At 45.7% G+C, this 18,523-nt stretch overlaps 1 protein-coding gene across 2 annotated transcripts in view; it reads left to right on the forward strand.

The window, feature by feature from the left end:
* The first annotated feature begins 211 nt into the window (after positions 1-211).
* LOC119383181 (hematopoietically-expressed homeobox protein Hhex-like) overlaps positions 212-18,523 on the forward strand; it is an 83,377-nt gene continuing 65,065 nt past the window's right edge. For both annotated transcript variants that reach the window (XM_037651216.2, XM_049412444.1), the window contains exon 1: positions 212-858. In XM_037651216.2, coding sequence (XP_037507144.1) covers positions 387-858 — 472 coding nt within the window. In that variant the 5' untranslated portion in view covers positions 212-386. The remainder of the gene's footprint in view (positions 859-18,523) is intronic.

An 18,523-nucleotide genomic window follows, 5' to 3' on the forward strand; every position in this document is an offset into this window, starting at 1 on the left:
TCGGCCTCACCTCGGAGACCGCCGCCACCTCACTCACCCACACACTACGCGCGCGCGTACTCTCCAGAGAAAATCGGCCGATCGAATGAGCCCGAGCTGTAGCGAGCGGAGAGTTGCCACCCTTCCGCGATCCGGCCGGATCAGAGGGAGGGGGTGTCCTCAGCCGCGCCGCGGCGGCCGACGCGGGTGCACGGCGCGGTAGCGCGGCTAGGTCCGCTGCGGTGGGCGGCCCCCGCATAATGCGAGCGGGCCGGGCCGGCGGGCCAATGGGAACGTGGGCCCCCAGCGGGCGCCCGGTTCCCCCATGCATTGATCCGGGAACCGCGCGGGGCGAACCGACTCGTGTATAATTCATAGCGGGGAGCGGGGACGCGCACGGCGCTCCGATGTACCCGACGGCCGCCGGGCCGCTCACGCTCACGCACAGGCCGAACAGTTCCTTCCTCGTGGACAACCTGCTGGCGCGGGGCGTCGACGCATCGTCCCCTCCGGCCGCCGGTGTCGTAGTCGGCTCCCTAGTGTCGCACCACCAGCAGCAAGTAGCCGCTGTCGCGGTTCACCAACAGCAGCAACAACTGCAACACCAACTTCAGCAGCAACTGCAACTGCAACAGCAGCAGCAACAAGAGCAACACCAGCAGCAACTGGACTGCTGTTCCTCGTCGGGAGGCATGACGCCCCGAGATGACGATGATGACCTGCGCACGCCGCCCCCGCCGCCGCTCAAGTTTGGTGTGACGGCCATCCTCGCTGACCACGGAGGCGCGGCGATGCACGGACGGGACAAGGAGCGCATCTTCGGAGGAGCAGCGAGGAGCGCGGCAGCCGCGTCACTGCTCGCCGCGGCAGCGGCCACAGGTGGGTGCTGCCGCCACTGCCTCTTCCGTTGGGGAACCGCTGTGAACACAACTTGGGTCGCTGCTAGGACGATGACAGTCGCTCACAGTTGCACGATCGTGAGTGTACACTGCTGTGGCGTTGACACAACGTCTGGGAAGTATATTTCAGGAGCACGTTTGGGAAACTCGCGATCGCTGCTCAATGTTCAACTGGAGCAGCCATGCATTAGAGCTTCTGCAACTGTCTTGTTTGCTATCGGCATTACGTTGGATGCACCTTATGTGCTAACCCTTCCCTCGTGTGTAGTATGCGTCTTGAAGGTGGACGTCGTGCTGAAGTTGACAGTGTTCTGCTTTGGTCGTATGCATACGGTGCTGTCCCCCGGGAGTCACTATTTCCAGTGGTCTCACTATCTCAGGATTCAGAAATTGACAGTTTGCACGTACATCGCTGTACCATCTGCCCTGCTTGTGAAAAGGAACATGCCTGAGTATCGGCGCACGAGTGTCGTGCCGAGAAATGTCAATAAACCATGCTATTTTTTTAAGGGGCAGTTATGTCACTGCACTGAAATCACGCTTTTCGCCGTTTCAACTTCCAAACGTCCATGGAGTATTGCAACGCAATGTTGCAGCTACCGCCTTCTCCACTGATGTCAGAAGCTGGCAGCAGCAATCATCGTCTATTTCAGCAACAAGAGCGCGCCTCATTGGCGAGCACTTTGACCTCCGACCATCATGACCACGTGACCGTTCTTCTTGATGTAACTCGTGGCGCAGGCCATGCCACTCGGATGTCATGATATATAGGTAATTATTATCAAGTTCACATGAATATAAAGCGCAGTGATAACCTTGTAACACACATAAGCTTCACATAATCTCACAATATCGACATGACTTCACACAAGCACGACGTTACGAATCCAACTGCCGTGCAACTAACCTTCGATACAAAATTAAGTCGTCCTATTAATGTCAAAGATTTTTCTTCAATCTGAATAAAAAGAACCAACTGCAGCATATATCATAGCTGTAAATATAGGCTGTAAACTGTTTGACAATCGTTATCTTTGATATTCGTCATTATTAAAGATAGTAAGCATTCATATACACGACGTCCTTAGGCATACGGATATGAACGCAAAAGTTAAAATAAATTGCCAGTTAATTAATTGACAACAGTGTACGAATTTATCTACGCAACCGCATTGACACACTTTTACAGAATAAAGCGGATGCTGAACAATCGTTCTGCGTTATTACGCATAAAGCTTTCATCGGCGTGCTCTATACACACATGACGTTCCCGAATCATTTCACATTTTTTTTTAAATATGAACTGCGCGTTAGAGGGTTGACTTATGTGGCGATACTCGAAGGTGGACACGATAACTGTATGAATAAACTGTCTATAAAGAGCCTCTCCAATGTAATCTATTCTTCGTTTTCCCTGGGTTGATGCATCAGGGGCGCAGCAGACAAATATTTTTTGTTGGCGCAATACAGTCTTTGAAAAACACTCAGACGTGTTGCTTGAATGGGGCTGACTCTCTTTGTTAAGGTTGTTTTTGCTGCGAGCTCTCCTCTTCGTTATACATGACCCGAGTTTTCTATTGTAAATACAAAGCAATGATTTACTAATATATGTATACGTGGTGGGTATAAGGGCTTCATGGTTTCGAAAAAAGTCAGAAATCAAATGACATTGGATGCAGTTATCAAATGAAAGTAGAGTTAGCAGAAGTTAGGGAGCTTGAATAAGTATATCTATTTAATGAACCGGCGCACGTCATGTGGATATTGCATACCGACATCCTCTTCATATGAATGAACCGCGTAGACAACAATGTGCAAATTTTCAACCGTACGATTAATACATAAATGTCGTTCTTTACCATGCTCACGCACCAGTAACTCTTGTTCATTGGGTTATTACACGTGACATAGTAAGGATACAGTTCACACTTGCGTACTGAAGTATAAGTTAAGTGAACAGCGATTTAAAAGGTAAATTATAGTGTTGCTAGCATTCAGCACAGTCAGTCAACTGGAGTTGATCAATACTGGGAGTGTGTGTACAATGTTTTTTTTTTGTGTGTGTGTACGAAAACACATGATGTCCTTTACAGGGGCGTAGCCAAGGGGGAGAGGGTTCAACACCCCCCTCCCCCGAAATTTTTCAATTTTGCTTGCGTATATACGCAAGAACACATACAAACGCACGCACGAACATACATGAAGTATGGTTGAACCCCCCCCCCCCCTCCGAAAAAAATTTCTGGCTACGCCCCTGGTCCTTTACAACTGTAGTTGAAAGTAATTACCACATTGAGGCAGCAAAACGTAAGGGACACGTCGTAAAATCAAATAGGACTAATGGTAATGGAAACACGCCGCGCGGGCTACACAGCAGCGGTATTTGCGCGCATCTCATGACAACCAATGTCCACAGCCGAATCGACAACATTGTGCTTCCTATAGTGCGCAGTCAATCGCGTGCCCTCATTTCGCTCAATAGTGTTGTAGACCAGCAAAATACTTAAACAATTTTGTGTGGTTTTAAACGCTCATTAGCTATAATGCATCCTTCTTCAGCTCATTGCATATTTCTGCGAAACACAATAACTACATATTCCCTTGTGCCCTTCCTTGACATCCACTTAAACATGTATTCCCTGCAGGTGTATGGAAGTAAACCAGATGCGCCTGCCCAAATTTGCTTCAGGTTCAAGATACATTATAACAACTATAATCAGTCAGTCGTTTATAGCAATATAATAAACATTTACTGTTCCGTCCGTGGTTAGGAGTGGCTTTCACGAAGCACTCTTCGATAGAACACATTCTGCGTTTTTGTGATCGCTTTGTGACCGAACGCAACGTTCGACGCGGTTCGCTGAACAAACTATAGACGACATACCGTTTTCAGAAGAGAATATCCTCGGATCGTAGCCCTACGAGTCGCAGGCCAGCAAAGCGACGCCGGCATTGATACGTTTTTAAAATCGACCGCGTTAATTAAGCGATCACTTGTGCAGGCGCGCAGTGGACAGGCGCACATGTACCCTGATAGATCTTCTTCTCTCTTCTTTCTTTCCTTCTTTCTTTATTTTAATCCCTTCCCCCAGTGCAGGGTAGCAAACCGGACGCGCGTCTCATTGAGCTCCCTGTCTCTCCTTCCTCGTCCTCTTTTATTTTTCAAAACACATGCAAGCTTATGTGCTGATGTTTTATCTGTTTAAATCATAAATAGTTCCTATGCCTGTTTAAAATGGGCTCCGAAAACATGTGCTTCCTAAATTCAATATCAGCTAAATTTCCTTTTCAATTCATATGCCCACAGATGCACGTATTTCAAAAACAATAACATTATGTAGTATCGCTGAACGGCTTGGTCTTGGGGGCACGTCTACGTCCGTTATCTCTACAGAAATGCCGCGGAAATGCCGACAACGCAAACTCTCATACAAACATTGCGCGTTGATATATACCCGCCGTGAGAATGTCGCGTGTAAGGGGGTCGCGCTGCTCAGCTCGAATACGCGGGCTCGATTTTCGAATGCAGCGGCCGCATTCTGATGAGGGGCAAAATCCAAGAACAATTATAATAATTGTTGGGGTTTAGGTGGATATAGGCTCCGGAAATTTCGACCACCCGGGGTTGTTTGACGTGCACCTAAATAAATTTAAGCACAAGGGCCTCAAGCATTTTCGCCTCCATCGGATGTGCGGCCGCCGCGGCAAGGATTCGATCCCGCGACCTTGGGGTCAGCAGTCAAGCGCCATAACCACTAGCCCACTGTGGCGTGCGGTGCAAGGACAACGCGTGTACCAGCAGATTAAAGTGAACGTTATAGGGAAACTCGGGTGGTAAAAATTAGCCTGGAATACCCCAATACGGCGTGCTTCACAATCACATCGTGGTTTTGGCACGTGTACATATAAAACCCCAGAAATTGCTATTACGTGGATGTGTATAATTGTAGTTTTATAGCCGCCCAAGCATTCTACACATGCCAAACTATACGTTACGTAACATTCACCATGCCTACTAGTCGGACAGGTGTTACTGTGAGGCCAAAACCGAATAGTGCACCATTCTTATTCATGATTGAACGACGACACAGAAATACAGGATCGGGACGAATTTTTCATTAATTGGGGAATTTATTTCCGAGAAATCCGCACGGAATTTTCTCGCAGATTCGTGCTTACGAGTGTGCAAGTCACAATTTGCTCTATTTGATACAGATTCCTCTGCCTTGCGGGCTTCTGTAGAAGTGATTGACAAAAACCGAGTGCTGCGCGAGAGAATGATGACAAGAAATTCAGTCCCATCCGCAGCCACGTGTTCTCTCGTAGGCTGTGTCCTTTCCCACATGAAAAGGCTTACTCAAAAGCTCCCCACGCCCATATCATTATGTGTACGCATACCTATACGCTGCGTACCATCTTCGTGTTTCTAAACATTTTTGTTTTTTTCTGCAGCTCTTGCTACGCATTCCCGCCAAATGCTTTCTTTTTCCTCTGCCGTTCGCCTTTTACAAAGAAAAATGTCATTGCGAAATCGTATGATGCTTCCGCTTAGCTTCCTTTTTTCCCATCTCCAAGCATCTTCATAGCCTGCGGAACTATTCTTATTAATCCTTTTTTGCGTTATACGCGATTGCCGATAGCATCGGCCGTTGCGCTAGTGCGACTCGCCATCACATTCTTTGGCTGGCCTGCAATCAGGTGGCACGCTCTATCACAAATGTTCCTAACGTTCGTCTTGCAAGTAATGATACATCCTTGACATAATATTATATCATATGCCATCATAATCAATTTTTCTTTTCATTCAGCACTTGAAAGCACGCAATGAGAACGTCCCTATAAGTATCCCTTTTATATTTTGTAACGCCAATGGACACTTTCCCGACAATTTCCAGGATCTCGACAAATCAGGTTGTCTGTTTTCCCGCTGGTTCTTCATCCCGTTGTATTCATTATTATATACGTACGTCCGCGCACCGCAAATAATTTGGAGCTCTGCATTCACGAAGCTTTTTCTTTGGTCATTTGCTGCCGTCAGCGCTGTCAAGCATTACCATCGCCTTGCATTTCGTACGAGCTTTTTGTGAACGCGGGATGCGCGCTATCTCCTTCGCCTCATGTTCTCTTGCCACTGTTTATTTAGACTTTTCGACAATGTGTAAAAATGCAATACATCAAGTTTCTCGTATAAGGCATGTGCTAACCTGCTGTTAAAACTTGAAGCCCGTCTCTTTAGTTACACTCGGTGCCCTGCCCGGTAACTTCACTAAAAGGGCCCCTAAACCTCGTTTCAAAATAAAAAATAGGAAAACTAGCGCGTTATTCTCTCTTGACATCTCACGTATATTCGCCGCAATTTGTGATGACAACAAGGTGATTCAAGTGAGGGCACTATAGGAAACAGGCTCTTGATAGGACCCTACAAACGAGACTTGTTTGCCATACCACGTTAGAGCGAAAGCTGTACTACTCCATGTCTCCCCAGGTCATTCATCGCGTCGCAATGGCCTTAAGCCGCCGGAGTGCGAGTGTGGCGGGCGTGACGTCACGCCACGTGATCCGCTGAGGAGAAGCGTCGCAGCTTCGCTCGCATCGTATCCTCGCCGCTGCGGTACAATGACCAGGCGAATGTTTTAAAGGGCCTCTGAACCAACCAGAGGTCGAAATTTGGTTGTGGCGTTACAGCTGTGCACGAGTGCACAGCGAACGCTAGGGCGGTTACACGCTTTGTATAATCGAAACGCGGTCCTTGCTCGTTTCGCTCTTTCCTTCTCTACGATCCGTTCGTCGGTTCGTCTCTCCACTTCTCAGAGTGCTCCTCGTCGGCGTGCTAGGAGAAATAGTAAAGAGCGCCCGCACCTTTCGCTCGTGATGACCAAGTTTCCAAGATTAAAATGGCAGCCATTTTTTTTTTTTTTTTGCAACGCAGTCGCATGCCCTAATAAAGACGAAATTCAGGGGAAGATGGCAGCTTAGAAACGATGAAAAGTTCTTGAACGCAGGGTGTTGACGGAGCCGACGTTTCGACTAGCGGACTTGTCTTCCTCAAGGATGCAACCTTCAAGAACACAGCCTTGAAGAAGACGAGACCATTTGCTGAAACGTTCACTCCAGCGACGACGCGTGTAAAGTGTTTTTCGGTCGCGCGCCCTGTGTTTCGAACGTCTCGCTTGGCTATTGTGTGCGATCAACCGATTTCGCCTCGAGTAACACATTTTGTAAAGCGCGAATGGAGCTAACAGCGCGCTCTAGAAAAGCCCGAAGTCCCGGTACAAGCAACGCTCAGTACTGGCACTGTCCACGTTTCTTATAAATCAAGAAAACGATGGGGTGGGGGTGGGGGGGGGGGTGCGAAAGGCACGGAGGGTAACCAAGAAAGCTTCCGGTTGGCAAGGAGGAAATAGTCTATGGGGAGGGAAGCGAAAGCGAGGAAGAAGCCTTTTATTTACTTGCAATAATTTATTTAAGTTACCTCTGTGGGTGATGCATTATAATACGGGGGAATATTAGCAGTGAACTTTGTATGTTGCGTGCTTACCTTTTTCTTTCTTTTTCGTGTTATTTTTTTCGGTGTGCACATGTGACTGAGACATGGGCACTCGTTAATAATGTAGGTCCATTATCGTTATTATTTTGTATCATTCAACCCACTCCTGTAAAAATGCCTGACAAGATTGACAGTATTGCTAAATAAATAAATAAATAAATAAATAAATAAATAAATAAATAAATAAATAATAAAATAAATCAAATAGGTAAAAAGAGAAAGAAAATATACATGCATAACAAAATACAGATTGAATGAAGGAGGAGAATTTTGAGGGCTCGTTTATTTGTTTGGCACAACCTTAACGAAAACCAGCAGATAATGAAGCCAAGGAAGATATAGGGAATGTTAACTGTGCTGTTTTTTTTTTAAGCGTATTGTAGCAATTCTAATATAGACGCGAAGAAAGTAAAGCGGACGAAAAGACAACTTGCCGCCGGCAGGGCAAGCTCTACACCTTGAATGGGTGGTCATTAAGGGCATAGACACGGGGGAAACGTTATAAGTTTCCGGTATGACATCTCAAAGTAGAAGCGATCTTAAAACGGCCAACTCAGGCATGTAGCGCCATCTTTTAAGAGGCCTGCGTATGAGAAAATGCAGACTGGTAACACGTCAATTGAAATTTTCTGCGGCAACAACTATAGTCTGAAACGAGGGTTGAAAAATAACAAAAGGCAACAAAGGGTCAAAAATAGCCGAGCACAAATGGTTATGGATAGAAAAGAAGCCGTAAACAATAACCTTCAATTGTGCTCGGGCTGACGTATCAGATATTAAAGCGCAAGTGGAAATTATGGATGGGAGGAGGAGGAATAAACTTTATTAAGGGAAACCAGCAGGTTTAAGTGGCCGGGCCTAGGCCTCCCATGAGGGGACGTCAAGGGCTTGCCTCAACGCCGCAACGGAGAGAATATTTTCAGGAAGTTTATTCTATAGTTAAATCGTCCGTGTAAAGAATAAATTGACATTTGAATAGGTTTGTTCTTGTGGCAAACTTCTGCCCTTCGAATCGGCCATCACTAAGGTCATAGACACCGGGCAAATGCCATTAGACTTCGGTATGACGTGTAAAACTCAACAATTTTAAAACGCCCAACTCAGGCACATAGCGCCATCTTTTAGGAGGCCTGCGCAGTAGTTTAATCTCGGCGCACATGCTTGCATGAACTGTATGGTAATAATGTCTGGGGTTTCAGGCGCCAGAACCACGATATGATTATGGGAGACGTCGTAGTGCAGGGCTACGGAAATTATGACCACGTGCGCCTAAATCCAAGTGCACAGATAGTATTTCACCTCCATTGATATGCGGCTGTGGTGACCGGTTCGAACCCCCGACTTTCGAGTCATATGTTTTGACGCCTGGTGAAATTTTGCGCTTCTGCCAAACAATATTACATGCGTTACTGACACTCCTCGCACTTGCATTCATACAGTGTTTTTTTCCCCAAGCAATTTCGAGCACGGATGTTGTTCTGTGGTAGAACACCTGCTTGTCACGCAGAAAGCGTGGGCTCGGTTCCCGCTCGGACTGAAGATTTTTTTATTATTATTTATTTATTTGCATCTCTTTCGATTTTTTGGTCAGAGACAATGATGATTTTTCGCTCACAGCCAACGACGCCGACACCGGAATTTCTGCGATACGAGCTTTTTAACGCTGTCGCGTTAAATGTCTCGTCTACTTGTTTTTCTTTTTTTTTTTTGACAAACGTTAGTTCAGAGGTGTGAGAAGTGCGTTGAAATGAAGGGATATCTTATCAAAAAGTGACACCAGCAATGCTACCGAGGACTTCTGATTTGGAGCAATTCTTGGAGCAGCAAGATTTTCATTTTCGAGCACTCTGGAGAGCAGCCAAAATTTCCATTATGGAGCACCCTGGAGCAGGTAATTTCGCATCCTGGTGTACGTTGCAGAAGCAAGTTGCATTTACATTCGGACGCAGTTATTGTAGGGATGTTATGAAGGGCTAGATACATATCTCGATTCGTTGCAAATATCACGGGGAAAAATATTAGGGCAGCTACGCGCAGGTGGTGCGAAGACTGAGGAAACGGTTCCCCTTCTCATTTCCCTCCTCCTCAACTTCCCTTTCCCACCCTTTGCTATACTATACAAGACTATGCTATGCTTCACCCTTTCCCTCCTCCTCACCCACACTTCCCTCTCCCATCCCTTGCTATGCTATACCATAAAAGGCTATGCTATGCTTCACACTCTCCTCTCCTCCTTTCCCTCCTCCCCCGCACTTCCTTTTCTCACGCCTTTGCTATACTATACTATACAAGGCTATGCTATGTTCACCGTTTCCCCTCCTCCTCACCCTCACAGCCTTATCTCTCTGTTTCTATCTCTTTCTTTCTCTTCGGTGTGTTTCTGTTGTTGTTTTTTTCTCTCTTCCCACGCGGGAAAGAGTGGGAGTGGGCGGAACGTATGACTAGCTACAATGAAAAAATTCGGCAGATCCCACGTATCGTGGGAGTCGATGTTATGCGAAGCATGCGGCGGGTAGGTGACTGTGGCGTAACATTTTTTACTGAGCGATACGTTACAAAATGACGCTAAAGATCTGTATAAATTTTATACGCACATAGATTAAATAAAAAGCAGGCAGTTGCATGGCGGCAGCTGCAAACACACACTTACCCAAACCCAGTTATCTTTCGTCTCTGTTACCCTGATCTCTATTTGACAGACAAATGTAAGATGTGCGATACAAGGGCAACACTAGGCCACATACTATGGGAGTGCTCGAGCTTAGACGACAAAGCACACGGAAACCATGAGGAGGCAGTATCGAACCGCAGGGTGCGCTGGGAGGAGGCTCTGCTCAGCTCCGCAATCGAAGAACAACTTTGGGCCGTCCAGCGAGCCGAGGAAGCCGCCCGAGCCCAAGGGCTCGCGGCCGATGCCTAGGCCGGGGTTGAGGCCTACCCCAAGTCAAGTTCGCTGGACTTTATAAATAAAGTTATTTCTCTCTCTCTCTCTCTCTCTCTCTCTCTCTCTCTCTCTCTCTCTCTCTCTCTCTTTTCTTTTTCTCGTTCTCTGACCCACGGCAACGCAGTCATATGGTTCCCATGTATGCTTGCTCTGTTAGCGTGCCTGGATAGCCGCCGAGTGGTTATGACGCTGGCTTTCGGACCCTTGGTACCCGGGGTTCGAATCCCGCCTCGCCAGGAAATTTTATTTTATTTTATTTACTCATTCTTCTCCTACTCTCCACTTCTCACCATTTCCTTCCTCCAACGCGTTGCCAGGCGACGCATGGTCACGTCATCGCTCGGCGATAAAAGGCGCATTTTCTGCGAACGCCGCCGGTACTATAGCTCAAGCTGGGCCTTCGGACAGTGGGCCTTCAGATGCCGTCAGCAACGGACCCGCTACCGACAGCTGCGCATATTAAGACGAAATAGCGGCTGCTCCGACGAGGAGACAAGCCTTTATTAACTAAATTACATTTTTAAAACAAGCAAGCAAAAGATTCATAGATGGACCTTTCCACTCACGGTGTCCAAAGGAACGGGACTTTTTTTTTTTTTTAACGGCAAATGCGATAGATACGTGCGTTGACGTGCTGGTGGAAGTAACTACGAAAACCCTCTTTTGGATGGCGATTCTTGGAGAAAGTATTTGATAAGTGTCGGCGTGTTCCCACCGTTCGCGTTGCTCTTCTATGCACGTAAAATTCCATTTTGTTCTATATATATCTATATATTATATATATTATATATATATATTATATATATATAATATAATATATATATATAATATATATTATATATATATATATATATATATATATATATATATATATATATAATATATATATATATATATATATATATATATATATTATATATATATATAACTCCCCAGAGGTGAATCATTAGTACTGAGAGACCGTTGCGTGGAGAGTATTAACAACGAGCCCTTGGTTTTCGTTCATTTTTAAATGTTACAAATTAATTAATCTCATCAAAAGTACGCAGACAGCAATGCAGGAGAATTATGTAACAAAACCACACAAGTGAAGCATTTTCACTCATCAATTTGGTTGATTACGTTCGAGGCAGCGAAAATCGAGCGACCATATACAGGCGCCGTGCAGCGCAAACCGAACATTAAAAGAAAAACACACAGCCAGATTGGCGCGGCTCTTGCAGTGTGCTTTTTGCATCAACGCGCATTCATGAATCTGAATATCTCGGTATATCTACGAAAACGTCAATACTTGGCACCGGCGTCATTAATTTCGACGGTAATTTATACGAGCCCGCACCTCGCCCCGACCTCGAGCAACATACAGGTTCGGTCCATCGGCTTCCAGGTAGCTTGCACACCGATATAGCACAACTCAGCCCCGCCACTGTATGATAGCCTCATATTCGATTCGATACTTCGGGGCATTTTATGTGCAAGGACGGTTCATTTTGTATAGGATGCGGTCGTCGCGGATATGTGATCTTACATTTATTGTCATTAGCCTAATGAACCAAACACACTCTCTTTATGTTGTTATAACGCCGACATCTTGAAACGCTGTAAAGGGTGTGCCCATGCAGCACCCGGAACTATACGATGTATGTTATGCGACTGACATAATGAGGGCCACGCTTTCTTTCGCCCAAAACGTCATGTATACACGTAGTCAGTCTTGGTACGGATCATGCTCATACATGCTGTAGTATAGCAATAGCATGTAGTTAATGCTTTTCTTGATGTCAGTGAATGCATTTGTAGATTTATCGTCTTTTTTTTTTCTTTTTTTGTCTAACAATTCGTTGTCGCCGCCTGAACAGAGCAGCAAGCCAAATGGACAAGCCACCTTACGTTTTAAACGTTACAATTATGGCTTAACGCACATAGTCCTAGCTGCCGACACCATCTAACACGCACATATGGCACGTCTACAAGTAAATAGACTCGCTCGAAGGTGGAGCGTTATCGTTGCTCCAATCGATTTCTTCCTAACTGAGTCATTGTGAGTAATCTTGCTTCGTAACTCTTTCCCTAGGCATCTTGTATCTTATGATGACTGCCAGTTGGGCATGTTGGCAATACATAATCCATGATGAAACAAGCGCAAAATGCACGCAGGCTCAGAAAGGACAGCGCTCAGTCCTGTGTCCATTCCGAGTCTTCGTGCAGTTTGCGCTTGTTTCATCTTGTATCTTATACTTCGTAATACTCTTGAAGTAACACGAAGTAATCTCACTACACCTTATACACCTTACAGTAACCTATCTCGCTACATCTTATCTCACTATATCTTACTTTGTCATACTCGCGAAATAAGGTAATATCAGATAGGCAGTAGCTTTGTGAGCTGCGTGAATCTTTATTCACGTGTTACCTATATATCTTGAAAACACGAACCATGTGCATGCTTTTGAATTTTACTTCTTACTGCTTGCTCCAATGTTCCCATTCCTATTTATATATGTCCTCCATGTTCGCCTTTACTTATCATTTCAACAAAGTTACCTTCAACGCAGAGCCTCTTATACACACTTGTCCTTTGACACAAGTTGTCCTTTGGCTTTCCGTTTATGCATGTGAGAGTCACATGCGTAGAGCTTTCTTTAGAGAGGCACGTTGACTCTCTCTAGGAGAGCCGTGCATCGATTCTCTTTTAGAAAGTCGTGCATCCCACGACTCTCCTAAAGAGAGTCAACGTGCCTCTCTAAAGAAAGCTCTACGCATGTGACTCTCACATGCATAAAAGGAGAGTCAAAGTTCCTAGAGTGTATATAAAAGTTGCATGACGTAACAGGAATCAAGTTATTCCTGAAACCCTCAGCAAAACCTACGCCTCTACAGACATAGCACTACCGAGTCGCTTGATACAGTAATCAAATTACAGTGTTCAGCCGAGTGTGCAAACCAGCGAGTACGTGTACTGGAGCGTTGAGATTCAGCAATGCACGATCCCGTAGCAATTCCTCCCAGCAGCGCTTGCGGCCTTTTGCAACACCACAGCAATCGCGACACCATCGAAGCAATGCACCCTGTGGCGTACTTTGTTGTTTTTTTTTTGTTTTTTATTGCTGGTTTTTTTAGCTTCACAGAACGAACTGACAAACTTAGACGGCACGTGTTTCGCCCTGTCGCCGCCGGGAATTTCGCGGTGCCGGCACGATCTTGTTGGCCGATGGGCAAAGCTCGTTCTCGTGCGCCAGTCTTCTTTTTTTTTTTCTGCGTGATCGTACCAAACAGCAGTTGGAGAAAGAGAGTCCAGAGAGAATGTCGCAATTACGCGAAGACAGGACGAGCGATGTGAGTGAACATTGAATGCTTGTGGGAGAGACGCGCGCCGCCATGCACTGATAACAGGGTTAAGCACGGCAATTGATTTGCAAGAAATAGGTAGGCAGGAGCGCCCCCTTCTATCTATCTCGCTCAGCGGTCAGGACCAATCGCACCACTGATCTATGTTCTTCGCAAGTGCCTTTTCAATATGTACCACTTTGCAAGCTGCTATACCCATATATCGATACCCACACAGTTAAAAGGAGTTCAAGTTAAGACGGTAGAAGCAGTACGTTTCTGGCTATTGCATTTTATTTCTACGGAAAATAGAGGCTTGTTTGAAGAACTGAACCAATGTAACTGAATAAATTTTAAAAAGAAAAACACGCGCTCTGGCAAGCACGCACACTGCAACGTACAAAACGAGAGAAAACACAAGTGAAACAATAACAAATCAACGCAGATCTACTATTTATAGCGATATATAAAACGTCAACATAAAAGATTCTGTCTATTATCTACGAATTTTTCTCTACGTTGTATAGCTTGCCTTAACTGTATGACGTTTGTTTTTATGCAGCATTTTATGCGACCCGTGAACGTACTTGTTAACCTCGTCAACACTAATGCCATCAAACTACATATAGGTCCCTAAATATTTTTTATGGGAATGATGCAGTAGAAGAAGGTGGCACTTTTAGCTGGCGCCGGCTACACTTATTTTAACTTGGCAGAGACAAAAATAATATAGCACACAGTGTGACCCAGGTGCATAACATAACACACTGGTCTTTGAGTACGTGAACACACATTTTTGTACCTGAATCCATAAAAGAATAACAAAGTAAGCGCATAAGTGCTTACATTGACACGAATATCGTGAGCATCCCGTACAAAAGAACGCCCCGGCAGCTGGACACCCAGAACACAAGCGCACAATCACAACACGAGTCGTAAATCCATGAAAGCATAACGAGCACAGATTTACATCAGAGCCCCTGATCTCATTGGCCTCTGTCTGCAATGTCTTTGCCGCGACGTGAAAATTTCATACGCAGTGCTTGGACATTCTTCAACCTAATACATATATATACCGTTTTTACTCGGGCTACGCGGTGCAATGTATCACTTCACAATGCCAAATTCAACGCGCGTAAAAGACTGACGTCATCTTCATAACCACCAATTTGGAATAACGAGAATACTGCTGGCGTACCGCATTCTCCTTATTTTTGTCATCGAAAAATGCTTTCTAAACCCAGTATATGACCTTCATTTCAGAAGTGTATAGCAATAAGAAACCAGCGAAAATAATATTCGCTTAATAACCTAGCAAACATTGAATAATTATACCAAATAATCTCGCTTAAAGACCACACCCGTGCTTGTAAGCACCGTTTCTGTGTTGTTAAGGGCGTCCAAGCTCCGAATAACTCTTGACCACTCGATCGAAACCTCCGAACAAAAATATGTTATTTCAAGTGGCGACACCAGTGGGGGTAGTGTACTCTTGGACAAAATGTTTGTTCGAGATAGGCCCGTCTAGATCGGAGTATGAAAGTCGGCGATGCTATTTTAAGCAAACCTCAACTTAAAAGTTCTAAAGAACACACAAACACACACGCTCGTAGGTCCTATAGATGTCTCAACATCGGCGACTGCGCCCACGTGTAAAGAAAAGACTCGGAACTCTACACAAAGGCTGAACAACGCTACCGAGGCGAACGCGACAACAGGTGATTTAGCACTTATTTTTCTGTGTTTACGACTCCCGTGCCCTTTCGTCTTTGACCTCGGGGGGGTCTTGAGGAAGAACAAGAAAACCAACCTAGAATTCTATAGCAAGAGCGGATGATGGTGAGGGAGGAACACAACAACGGCACGACGCGACTGACGACAAGCCGGACAATGAAGCGCGAACTGTAGACAAGAACACTCTCTGAACTGTGGAGGAAAGCAGAGGGGAAATGAGAGGTTTTCGTCGCACAGAACCAAAAGGTGAGAAGTAAAGAGAGAACGTAGTGAAGTGTACAGGCGGGGGAGCGAGATTGACGCCCGGACACCGACAAAGGACGACTGGAGCAGGACTTAAAGCTGCCCGAGTGACCGTAGTGAAGAAGGCCAGATGGGACACCGGTCACTGCCAGAAGCTGCAATGGGTAGAAGGAAACAATGAGAATGAGAGAGGAGGCCGGGAATTTCAGGAAGCGCTAAAGCAAAAGACAAGAATGAAGCGTAGAACGAAGTGTGATAACTTACGTAAAGGAAAACGCCTGCTTAGAATGAAAAAGAAAAAAAAAGAAGAAAGATCGAGTCGTGTGTTGTGGGAACGAGAAGGGTCGCCGCTGGACGCACGATAGCGACCGTTGAAGGAGAAAAGAAAGAACTGTGCGAGAGGCACAGACAGAGGATCTGTTCACTGGAGGGGGTGGCCATAAGGCTTACATCGTACAACGGTCCGAGTTGGCTCGACTTGTTGTCCGCGACATGCAGCTCCTGAGTGGTGACTTATAGCTACACGACCGTGGACGTTCGAGAGTTCTCGTGAAAACTTCTTCCTCAGCCGCCACTCTAAGGGCTCCGGGCAATCCGACTGTTTGTATAGTTGCGGATGAACGCTCTGTTATAGCAGGCAGCGTGCAGAGTTCTGACAGTTCGTTTCGTGTTTGATTTGTTTTCGCTCCCATTGTGTCAAGTTTTCTTTTGGCTTTGATCTTCCTATATGATTCTGCTCAAAGTGTTTCCTGGATATCTTGAAGTAGTAGGTGACCCTTACATTTTCTTTTTTTCTCGTTTTGGCCTGAGAAAACCTTAGGAAGTGAAGGAAACGGAGTACCTTTTTCATACTACTAGACGGTGTTGGACAAGCACAATATAATAACTTCGGGAACACGACAAAACTATAGCTTACTGAAATGAACTGCTGTCCATCAAATAACTTCCAGTAGATTGAATTATGTACGAATATAATGCACTAATAGGATAATGAGTAAATATAACGTACCTGCTACGGACTCACAATAAGGTTTGTTTGCACAAAACGAATAACTCAAGACTATCTAAAGAAATAAGGCATGTATAAAAGCCGACGCATTTCACAGAGGAGCATAATATGGACGACCGACGTCCGTGCTCGCAGTTATCACTGCACAGCGAGTGTTGCTTGTACTTTCACTCTTTCTTTTCCTGGGCAGAAGTGCGCCCAATAAAGAAGTGTCATCTTTACCGGCTTGAGTCTTGCGTCCTTCGCCGTCACGGCCACGTCGCAATATCCACTTCTGATTCTCACGACGTGCTAGTTACTGCTCTAAAACGAATTACTCTGCCAATCACGCTATAGTTATCGTCATGTACTAATTATTGCGAATGAATCACGCGTAACCCGATCGTTTGATCTCATTAATAATAATAATAATATCTGGGGTTTAACGTCCCAAAACCACCATATAATTATGAGAGACGCCGTAGTGGAGGGCTCCGGAAATTTTGACCACCTGGGGTTCTTTAACATGCACCTAAATCTAAGTACACGGGCCTCAAACATTTTCGCCTCCATCGAAAATGCAGCCGCCGCGGCCGGGATTCGATCCCGCGACCTTCGGGTCAGCAGCCGAGCGCCATAACCACTAGACCACCGTGGCGGGGCCATTTGATCTCATTGGCGCTGTTAATGCAACAAGATGAGCAAAAAAAATTCTTTGAGCATTACCAACGTACTCAAATGTTTGGTGGTGATTTACAATTGGCTTTCGCGCTTGCGTTGTGTCTGTACGTAGTCCGCCGCGGTGGTGTAGCGGTTACTGTGCTCGGCTGCTGACCCGAAGGTCGCGGGTTCGATTCCGGCCGCGGCGCTCGCGTTTCGATGGAGGCGAAATGCTAGAGGCCCGTGTTTATGCGGTCACAGTGCACGTTAAAGAGCACCAGATGGTCGAAATTTCGGGAGCCCTCCACTACGGCGTCTCTCATAATCATATCGTGGTTTTGGGACGCTAAGCCCCAAATATTATTACATGTCTGTACATGCTCTTTTCACCCGCACCTAAATCTGCGTAACGCTTTTGATGCATTCTTTTGTGGGAATGTGGCAGCTTCGATCAGAAGTCGAACCCATGACCTTCTATTGACGACAGAACACCTCAGTCCACAGCTTGCGGGCAATAAACACTTCAACACACGTTCCCGTTAGGTAAAATTTCACAAGCAAAAAGCTCCTATACATTTACATGCAACAACTGCATGCCGGTGCACAGAAAGACATGAACGCAGGATTAGCAGGAACTGGCTGGCACAATTTTAGCGACTGACCAGTCGGATAACAATCTTATTTTCGCCTTGAATATACGAGGCATCATCTCTTCAGGAACCAGTGTGGTGTAGCACGAAGTTGCAAGCCCCCTTTTTAAAATACATTTCCAGTCATGTACGTTACATTACGGATTTTGCTGTCGTTCTTCTTGCGGAAGTCTACACGTTCGCTTTCTTATATTTGTCGTTGTGCGGCTGCGTCACGACTTGTCTCTCTTTTTTCTGTGTGCACAAAGTTATGCCAAAGCCTTCATCTGTGACGTACATTCTCATTACTAAACAGCATGCCTCGGAGATAGGTACGCATGCGTACTTCGCCACGTATTTGGGGCTCCGTCATGTGTACGTAGTCTCAACGTGACGTCATGCTGGCGAAAGCAATAGTGAAAAGGGCTTTCGCTGCGCTGGCAACATGTGCAGCCACATGTCGGAAACGAAGGAAGAAAGAAACAAGTGGAAAGACAGGGAGGCTAGCCGGTGCATATATATAGTCGGTGGCGGTTTAAAAGATACCTGCTGGCGTTATCGAACTGTTCCCGA

Source organism: Rhipicephalus sanguineus, chromosome 2 (assembly GCF_013339695.2).
Source record: "Rhipicephalus sanguineus isolate Rsan-2018 chromosome 2, BIME_Rsan_1.4, whole genome shotgun sequence".
Taxonomy (NCBI): Eukaryota; Metazoa; Arthropoda; class Arachnida; order Ixodida; family Ixodidae; genus Rhipicephalus; species Rhipicephalus sanguineus.